Raw genomic sequence first — 11,043 nt, forward strand, 5'->3', positions numbered from 1 at the left:
GAGTTATTGTACAAAATTTTGGCTCTTCTTATTTGGATTTTTTTTAACAGTGGCAAGTGAAGTACAATCATAAATTATAAAGTTGAAGCCTAAAATTATTAAGTTTTTGAAGTTGTGTTTGTACATGCATTTTACGTTAAATTTCTGAAGTTTTGTGAGCAAAATGTCCAAAAAACAAGGGAAGTTGAATAAATTAAAGGGATAATGCACAAGTACTCCCTCAACCTATACCCGAAATCTCAGATACACATTTATACTATACTAAGGTCCTATCACCCCCTTGAACTTATTTTATTAATAATTTTCTACCTCTTTTAGGCCTATGTGGAACTATCTTGTAGGCCCATTGTTGGTTGACTTTTTCTTTCAAGGTAGTGCCATGTAGGCCAAAAGGGGTTGGGTAATAGGACCTTAGTAGAGTATAAGCGTGTCTCTAGGATTTCAGGCATATATTGAGGGGGTACTTGTGCATTTTCCCAAAATTAAATATCGGAGAAAATCCCGACAAATTGGTCAAATAATTATTTAAAGATATAGTCAATTAATTATTTAAAGATAATTTCTCAAAAGATATTGTCAAACAAACATTTACAGAAAAAAATTAATATCCTCTTAATCTACAATCAGATGCTAGTGCTATAAATAGTTGTCAAGTTCTTGACATATTTTCTATAAATTTTTCATACACCAAGCTCAATATTCTCCATCCTAGTTGATTGGTTTGTTTGTTAATTTAAAAAATAATGATATCTAGGTGTAATATTGTTGGTGTATTTTTTCTTGTTTTGGTTTCAATATTTGTTAATATTGAAGGTCGTAGTATCTCTCAATTCTTAATCCAAAAAACAAAAGGAACCAAATGGGCTGTCCTAGTTGCTCGCTCCAATGGTTGGACTAATTATAGGCATCAGGTTATCATTCTAAAATTATTTTTTATATGATATATACATACATATATATATATATAGCCTAATTTTTTTAATGATTCAATTCCTTGTAAACATTAATTTCTAGTCATGATGATGGATAGATGATAGTATTGGTGTGAATGTTTTACGACGTTGTGAATGTTTGACGTACGATTTAATTATTTATGGTGACTGAAGTGGTATGATAATATCTTCATCAAGATCTATCAGCTTTCTTGTATTTTGTGATTCATATGGCCATTGTTGATTGTTTAAGTTTCATCAACATCTATCAGCTTTGATTTTACTTCAATTTTTAAATTCTGATTTTATTATCTAATATCAAATTACCACTAACTTGTAGTCTAAAATCAAGTTATTTTCAAATAGTAATTTAATAGACATACATTGAGTGAAGTCAGAGAGAGTAGTATCGTCCAAGCACGTGTAAAGTACCTAGAAATTCTCACCCAAAAAAAACAAGAAATGTGTTTTAATCAAAATAAATAGGAGAAATAAGAACTATATACAAATGAAAACAATATAACTTTAAAATACTCTTTATAGTTCATAAATGATTTATAGTCAAGAGTGATACAAATTAACAAATTTTAAGAATATTTTTGTCCATTTTAAATTTTGTGTCAAGTCAAACAATTCATCATAGCAACAAAAATGTGAATGTAACTTGATTATATGATTTCAGGCGGATGTGTGTCACGCTTACCAAATACTAAAGGCCGGTGGTCTTAAGGATGAGAACATCATTGTATTCATGTACGATGATATTGCAAACAATACAGAAAACCCTAGACCTGGTGCCATTATCAATAACCCACATGGCCATGATGTTTACAAAGGTGTCCCAAAGGTTTGTTCTTTTTGTGTTCAATTTCTTGGAATTTTTTCAAGATTAGAGTTTTTGTTAGCTTATGAGGTGTTTTCTTTTTCTTTTGTTGAGGCAGGATTATGTAGGTGAAGATGTTAATGCTAACAACTTTTATAATGTCCTCCTTGCAAACAAAAGTGGTGTTATTGGAGGAAGTGGGAAAGTTTTGAAGAGTGGCCCAAATGACCATATCTTCATATACTATACTGATCATGGTGCCGCTGGATTTATTAGTAAGTATCTTCATTGCATTAATTTTGTTTACTCCATCTGTCCCAATTTAAGAGTCTTACTTTACTTTTTGATTTGCCGAGTTTCATTTTATATTTAGTAAGTTTTTCAATTTTGATATTCCATATGCAAGTTTTAACACCACAAGATTAGAAACTCTTAAAATTCGTGACACTTAAATTGGGACGCTTGGAGTAGTTATTATCTCAGAAAGTCTGTTTGTTTGTTGAAAAGAATTGGAATCAAGAAGAAATGTGACTTTCTGACATAATAAACTTATTAGTTGACTGATTGTGTGGGAAATGCGACCCTATTTTGAAGTTGTGAAAATGTAACATTCTAATAAGAAATTACAAATCCCTATTTTGTCGCTGTTGTTTTGAATGTGTATAAGAAATTCATGTTAGGAACTTACCATCTTATGACATAGTTAGGCAATTGGAAAATTAAGCTAATACTCGTTGCAAATAAAAGCTTGCAATTTGTGATACTTTGAAACTGATTAGGATATGCGTAATTGTTCTCTTGTTTTTATTATTATCAGCAATGCCAAGTGGAGAATCGATTTACGCAGATGATCTATTTAACGTGTTGAAAAAGAAGCATGCTTCAGGGATGTATGACAGACTGGTAACTTGCTTGCTTTAGTTTTTCAAGCTTCCTTTCATTTTGCGCGAATGTTTGATCAGTGAAATATAAAGTCTGTGTTTTGTGTTGGATGATGATGTTCAGGTGTTTTACCTAGAAGCCTGTGAGTCTGGAAGCATGTTTGACGGTATTTTCCATAAAGGACTTAATATCTATGCCATTACTGCATCAAAACCTGATGAAAACAGTTTTGGCACATACTGTGGCGATGGTACTCCTGATGATCCCTGCTTTGGTCAGTGTCCCCCTCCCGAGTTTAAGGGTGTTTGCTTGGGAGACTTGTTCAGTGTTGCCTGGATGGAAGATAGGTACAATTAACTTTTACATTCTTTGTTCTCATAGTCCACATTGTTAGGAAGGAGTATACCAAGTATAGATTCTTGTATTTTGTTTCTATAATTTACACTTGAAAATGAAGTATTATGTCAAACTAATTATTGTTTGCACCTATGAACAGTGATGTACAAGATCGAAAAATTAACTCCTTGCATGGGCAGTATAGTCGAGTAAGAGTTTATACTGTTATGCTTTAAGCAATATATTTGGGCAATACCTATGCTTTCTTATATTCCATTTAAAGGGATGATTTATGATTCCTTAGGTTGCAAAAAGAACAGCTGCCAATTTAACACATCATAACTATGGCTCCCATGTCCAAGAATATGGTGATAAAGTGGTGAGTTTTGATCCTCTTGCCGCGTATATGGGTGAAACTTCCAAAAATCACAGTCATGACTCTGTGGATGCAAAGTCATTCTCGACATTATCATCAAGGAATGTGGATCAGCGCAGTGCTGAACTTTTCTATATGTTCACCAAAGTAAGTTCCTACCTCTTTTTGATGGAGAATTCATCTTCTTATACATGATTTCAGCTATGTCTTTCCTTAATGTTTGCAAAACAAAAATTCTCCAGAAGGCTCTCTGGTGAAACTAAATGAAGTTATGTCACAGAGAAGTCAAGTGGACAACAATGTAAAACATCTAGGGGAGCTTCTTTTTGGTGTTGAAAAAGGTAATGAGGTATTACATACTGTTCGACGTGCTGGACAACCACTTGTTGACAACTGGGATTGCCTTAAGTCCTATGTAAGTATTTAACTTGGCAAATAATAACTCAATATTTTTGGTTGTTTTGTTCATATGATGAGAATGTAACTACTCAATTCCTGATAATAGGTGAAGATATTTGAGGCACATTGTGGAAGATTAACAGTTTATGGAAGGAAACATGTACGTAGTATCGCCAAAATCTGCAATGCTGGGATTACAAGTGAGAAAATGGATGCTATGTCTGCTCAAGCATGTTCAAGTTAGTAGAGGGTACTCTTGGGAGTAGGCAAATAGTATATTTTGCCAGTTTATATTATTGCTGCAAAATTTCTTTTAATTAACTGATAGTTATATTCAGAAAATGTTGCTTAGAAGTGGAATCTTTGCCCAGTATCTCTGTACTAAAGCATTACTTTCTCAATATCAACGCATTTTGGCCTTTTTATGCATTTGCCGAGTCTTGTTCAGTCTTCTCCACTACTTTTAGTTAGCTCTGAGAAAACTTTATTTTTTTCCTCTTAAAATTAAACTGTCACAGTAAATTATACAAGTAAGTATAACATACTCCTTGAGTCTCTTCAACTTTCCCATATTTGTTGTATTATATCGATCATATTAAATTATATAAATACTCTTGATTTGGAAAGGTTATGGGATCTCAAGGCAGGAATTAGAGTTAGTACCATTATACAGGTTTAATCTTTTATCAGTAATACTCAAATTTGAAGTAAGAATTATAGAACACTCTTAAGTGATTATAATAAGCTTTATCGATACTTTATCACATCACTATATGATTTTTCCTTGTAAGAACACTCTTGAGGGTATCTATGTTAGTATTTGAAACTTAGAGAAAAGATATAGTTCAACAAGAAGTTTTTTTTAAAAAAAATCATTTATTTTTGCATAGTACATAAGGAATAGCAATAGAAACTTTGCAAAAGTTAGTAATTAAAGACCATACATATCTAATCACTATTGTTTTTTCTTACAAAACATATTCCCATAAAACAAGGACCGCCTTTCCTTTAAAAACTGAAAATAATATTTAAAAAGGACCCATTAAACAAAAGATTATCGAGAAATATCTCATTTTCTAGCATCCCTCCTTGAGATTTTTCTTGGATACTCCCAACTTAGCCCTTTGAATACCATGAAAACTTGCCTGAACAAAGTATAAAAGCATATCCGGAAATGTCTTTTACATCATCAATGCTTCCTTCCCAATCAGTATCTGAATAACCTATCAATTGTTCTTTCGCTTCCTTTTTAAACAAAATTTCATAATCAACAACGCTCTTGATCATATAACTCAACTTTCACTTAGCGATATCAACATGCACTTGACGTGGACCATGCACAAATCTTGAAAAAAGAATTGTCGCTAACATGAGTTCACGTCTTGTTACTATCAAATACAACAAACTATCAATTAGACTTTTATAAATTGCTGGATTAGCCTTATCACCTCCTTCAAACTTTGATATCTTTTCAATGCATATTTTTTTTTCTAAGAAATGAAGATTTCATTAGTAGCTTGATAAATCTTCATTCCTAGAAAGTAATCCATTTAACCTAATAAATCTGATATTTTAAACTTGGTCTCCATTTCTTGCTTGAACTGATTCATCGTACCTTCATTTCTTCCTGTTACTGAAGATCATCAACATAGAGTGAAACCACAAGCACATATAAAGTGACTTCATTTCTTTCTGTCTTTGGTTTATCAATCAGCTTCCAAGTATATATCATTCTTCTCTATCATACAAAGCTCCTACTTCATAGTTCCAATCCAAATTTTATGCCTTGGTACTTCTTGATAGGTATTGGATTCTCAGATAGTAACATTGCATCTTTTATGTGTCTCACAGAGGAACTTGATCTCCAAAACTGGTGAATCGAGTGATGATTTTCCGTCTGATTTTTCATCTTCTTTGAGATTTTAGAGCCAATTGATTGTGTTGCAGGCAGCGGATCGGCTGCAAGTTCTGAGAACTTGCATTATCTTTCTCAATTTGCTCTTTGTTCCAGTCCCAATGGGCATGCTCATCCACTGCAACATCTCTTCTAATGGAAATATGTTTGGTTTGCAAGTTGAAAACTATATGACCCTTGGACTGCGATGAATAATTAATAAAGATCGTCAATTTAACTTCAATTTTTTCAAGTATGCTTCTTTTACCCAAAGGAACATGAGAAAAGAAAATCAAACCAAAGATTTTCCAGTGTTTCGCAGATAGTCTTATTCAACCCCGTGCCTAAATAGGAGTTTTTCCATCCACAACTTCACTTGGCAGCCTATTTAACAAATAAACTGATGTATAAACAGTTTCTGCCCAAAACACTTTGCAATGGTTTCTTTTCAAGCAAAAAACATTTAGCCATTTCAACAACAATCATGTTCTTCCTCTTCGAGATTCTATTTTTTCGGGTGAATAGCTTACTGTGAACTTCTAATCAGTCCTCGTATCTGCACAATATTTATTCAACTCGTTTGAAGTGTATTCACCACCATTATCCGACCTCAAAGTCTTTAACTTACAGTCACTCTATCTTTCTGCAAAAGAACTAAATTTCTAAGAAACTGAAAAATATCTGAGACTTTTTACTTAGAAAATACACGTAATTCATCCTTGTAGATATAGATTACCGATAAAGCCCTTGCTAGTGGGAAGGTAAAATTAGCATACTGCTACTGATATTCTCCCTGCGATATGAATAATCACCTCCTTTATGCGGTGTTCACTGTTATTGATTACTTCTTAAATTAAAGGCTACACTAATTGCATGATTCATCCTTGGAAACCTCCAAGCTCTTACTATTTTGATATGAAAATGTATTTGAGAGTTCAATATTAAGTATTTACATTGATTTTTGTTTATATGAGGCACATAAGATTGAATATTATACCGTTTGTAAAAGGGCATTATATCATCATTTTGATTATTATACTAGCATATTTTCTGACATGTCCTCATTAAAATGGCCGTGTTTAAGTATTATTACTCATTGAGCTAGTGTATCACTCCTCGCTAATTGTTTTTATAGAGAACTCATGCGGTACTAAAGAGGATTTCATTAACTAGCAAATGTGATTTGGTAGCATCTGGTGAGACCCGCATTGCTTCGCATGACAAGAGAACTATTGATTAGAAATGGTTTATTTAGTTTATTTAAAACTCTTAGAGTCGTTCCATTTGTCATTCCTTTGATTTGCGTCGTGATTAGAGTCCTTCATATTGTAGTCAAGAGACTAGTTTGGAACTTCTTTTTCATAATTTGGAGATGAATTGGTTTTATTGCGTGATCATTAGATCATTGATGTATATTATGTTGTGGTTGATAGTGAGATAGGGAAAATTCCGGATAGGCCTAAAAACAAAGAAAATTATGCTCGATTTTCTGTAGATTTATGTTAAGGCTTGCTTTGGGATTCTTTCCCTTAGCGTCGATCACAGACCTAATTTGGGACATGACATTTTTCTTTGCTACTGTATCTCCTTCCATCCTTCTATTGTTTTTCACAAGTTGCTTGCCATTATGTTGTTCCTGAAATGCATCTCTGTTATTTCTTATCTCTTATACTAAATCTTTATTCTTGGGCTTGCAACTTGTTGATCAGAACTGCAACAAATCAAGTCTTCAAATCACAAGATTTTTCTATTGGTGAAATTTTGGACTCGAACCTTGCCGCTAAGCTTATCATCATCTTCTCCACCACCTTTGAATCTAGAAAGGTTTCACCAAACAACCTTATTTTGCTAACAATATCCACAAGCTTTACAGTATACTCTTTCATAGTATCTCCTTCTTGTTAGGATCGAAAATAAGCAGGTGTAAATGCAGAAGCTAGCAAAGCAAACCTCAAAAGACCACGAGTAAGAAGACAACGAGAAATATACCAAAAGACACAAAGATTTAACGTGGTTCGGTCAATTGACCTACGTCCACAAAGGAGATGAGCAATCCACTATAAATATGAGAGTACAAAATACAGAGAGAAACAACCTCAACCAATTCACTCGGAATACATGGGAGGTTCACACAAGTGATAACGTATCAAACTTGTGACCCATAAATTCTCCCCCTAACCAAAACTCTCAAAGCCCTTAAGACTACATTGTGAATGTTGATTAAGTTAGAAAGAACATGCCTCTATTTATAGAGTCCTAAACATTTTCCTACAAGAAAAGGATTAGTCAATCCAAAACCTTTTCCTACAAGGAAAACCTATTTATGGTAAGAAATTTAGGGCAAATAAAACCCAACAAATCTCCCCCTTGGCCTAAATTTCTGACAAAATAAATTTTTCCACCTCCTTGACTTAATCTTCAACAACTTGCTTCTCCTCTCCATAATCTCCTTTGCAAAATTTATGTCTCAAGACAAAGAATCTCTCTGAAACAATTTCTCCAACAAAATCTTCATTACTGTCAAAAATGTTGTGGCTAGAACTACACCCGTCAAGATGAACACCTCTTTCTAACCTGGTTTAATAATCGATTATCGAACCACTGAACCTGACTCCATAATTGAATTTGGATCTAATACCACTTGTTAGGATCGAAAATAAGCAGGTGTAAATGCGGAAGCTAGCAAAGCAAACCTCAAAATACCACGAGTAAGAAGACAACGAGAAATATACCAAAAGACACAAAGATTTAACGTGGTTCGGTCAATCGACCTACGTCCACAAAGGAGATGAGCAATCCACTATAAATATGAGATTACAGAATACAGAGAGAAACAACCTCAACCAATTCACTCGGAATACATGGGAGGTTCACACAAGTGATAACGTATCAAACTTGTGACCCATAAATTCTCCCCCTAACCAAAACTCTCAAAGCCCTTAAGAATACATTGTGAATGTTGATTAAGTTAGAAGGAACATGCCTCTATTTATAAAGTCCTAAACCTTTTCCTACAAGAAAAGGATTAGTTAATCCAAAACCTTTTCCTACAAGGAAAACCTATTTATGGTAAGAAAATTAGGGCAATAAAACCCAACACTTCTTCCATGCTTTACATCTCAAATTCTCTTCGGAGTGTTAAAAGTTTGAAAATTTTCATTCTCTAACTTCCGTCAGGCTCTTCTTTTAGCTTCTCTATGCTTCTTTAGGTGTTTCAAAAGATATTATTTTTACGAAAATCACATCTGTAAGTGTTGAATGATAACATGTGAGATTCTTTGATTCCCTTGACTTCGCGTCTTGGTAAATCTTCATTTGTGCAACTATTGGATTTGGTCCAAAGGGAGGAGGATCATCTTAACAATGATCTGACATGTTGGTTTCTCCCCCAGCACATTAAATCCCTTAAGAAACTGAAATCCCCGAGGAAGTATCATATAGACTTCTTCAAGTAAGTCACCCCTGAAAAAATGCATTAAAACATCTATTTGATGGACATGTCATTTATCAGTTGAAGCAAGGGCTAAGATACTTCTGATGATAACCATTTTAACCACTGGTGAGAAGGTCTCTTGGTAGTGTACTCCCTCCCTTTGATTGAACCATTTGCCAACTAATCTAGCTTTAAATCTATAAACCTCACCAGATCTTGATATCTGATTTTAATGAACCACTTGCAACCAATAGCTCTCTTGCGTGTAGGTAATGGAACAATTGTTTAGGTTTTGTTGGCATCTTGGTCTGCTATTTCAGCAAACATCGCTTCTACCCATCTAGGATCTGTCCTAGCCTCCTCAAAGAGAAGGTTCCACATCAGTTTTAATGTGCGAAAGAAATGCTTGATAGGAAGGGGTCAAATTTTCATAGTCAAGATAATGGTCAATGGAATAGACTATCTTGGAGTCATGGTTGAGCTATGCAGAAGCTACATAGTCCTTCATCCATGAAGGTGCTTTGATGCACCTCTATCAGGCATAATTGGGGAAATAGTGGGATCGGCTCAACATGAACTGCTGGATCAACAAGAGCAGTGATAAGAGTAATGATAGAAGGATCAATGTATGAGGAAAAAGTGGTGGGAAGTAGCCTCCATGTAGTAGAAGCTGGAACAATAAAAGGGAAACCCAGACTCTCTGAACATAACATCCCTATGGAGGTCTTTAATGTGTTCATTATATCCCATGTGTATGAAAACTACACCTCTAGGCTGAAATTTGTCCTGAATATGCATATTCTTTGCAAAACATAAACAACTTAGGACCCTCATATGTTGGACAGAAGGCTTTACTTTGTGAAAGGCTTCATAGGGAGACTTACCATGCAATACAGGTGCAGGAAGCCTTTTAATGATGTAGGCAACACCAAGAATACAATGACCCCAAATTCTTGTAGGTATGTGCCCTGAAATTTGAGTGCCCGTGCTATTTCTAGTTTATGTTTTCTCTCAGCAATCCCATTTTTTTGATGAGTGTGAATACAAGTTCTTTGATGAATATTACCTAGGTTGGTGAACAATTTGTAACATTCAACACTAACAAATTCAGAACTATTACAAGTTTTGATAGTAACCGAGGAATTAAACTGAGATTTCACCAAAACGAAGAAGTTTATCAACACAACACGAACAGGGGTGGCTCAACAGTGTTAAAAAAAGACATGCGCCTTAGGCCCCCAAATTTAAGGGGCCTTATTTTTAAAAATAACTAGTACCCGGAACGTGCATTGCACGTTTGACCCCTAATTGATATTAGAAAAATTAATTTATATAGCTAAGTTCAAATCCAAGTCCTTTCATATGTAAGTTTGACATAAAAATATAACTCTGAACAAAATATAAAATGAAAATCTTGTGTTAGATGTTGGAGATTTAATATTTTAAATATTTCATGAAAAATAATTTTTTTATTATATCAGAGGAATTAATATATTTTAATTTACTAAACATAAGTTTTAATAATAAAAAAGGAAATTGTCTATAAGAAAAAGATAGTATAAAGAAAAATATAATTACAAAATGTTTGGGTGGTGTTCATCAAATTTATAGAAAAAATTACAATTTCAAACGAAAAAAGAAGTAAATAAAGACATGAAATTCATAATAAAAGACATCACATTTATATATATATATATATATATATATATATATATATATATATATATTTTCATACTAATTGAATTACATTTTATTAGAACTCGACTTACGATGTACAAAATCTATCATATGTATAATAATAATAATAATAATAATAGTAAAGATAAACAGAAAAGAAAGTATGAATACGTTAAGAATAAAGATACACTATATTGCTTGAAATATATACATACATACATACATATATATATATATATATATATATATATATATATACACGCACACTATATTGCTTGAAATATATACATA

The 11,043-nt window shown here is 33.3% G+C and overlaps 1 protein-coding gene across 1 annotated transcript; it reads left to right on the forward strand.

Moving 5' to 3' along the window:
• The first annotated feature begins 743 nt into the window (after positions 1–743).
• VPE13 (vacuolar processing enzyme VPE13) lies at positions 744–4,133 on the forward strand. Its single transcript, XM_026032555.2, has 9 exons — positions 744–911; positions 1,615–1,779; positions 1,874–2,030; positions 2,573–2,658; positions 2,761–2,984; positions 3,134–3,182; positions 3,278–3,498; positions 3,578–3,764; positions 3,855–4,133. Exons 1-9 carry the CDS (start codon positions 744–746, stop codon positions 3,990–3,992), a joined length of 1,395 nt encoding a protein of 464 aa, XP_025888340.2. The 3' UTR covers positions 3,993–4,133.
• Positions 4,134–11,043: the final 6,910 nt, after the last annotated feature.

This window comes from Solanum lycopersicum, chromosome 8 (assembly GCF_036512215.1).
Source record: "Solanum lycopersicum chromosome 8, SLM_r2.1".
NCBI classification, from domain to species: domain Eukaryota; kingdom Viridiplantae; phylum Streptophyta; class Magnoliopsida; order Solanales; family Solanaceae; genus Solanum; species Solanum lycopersicum.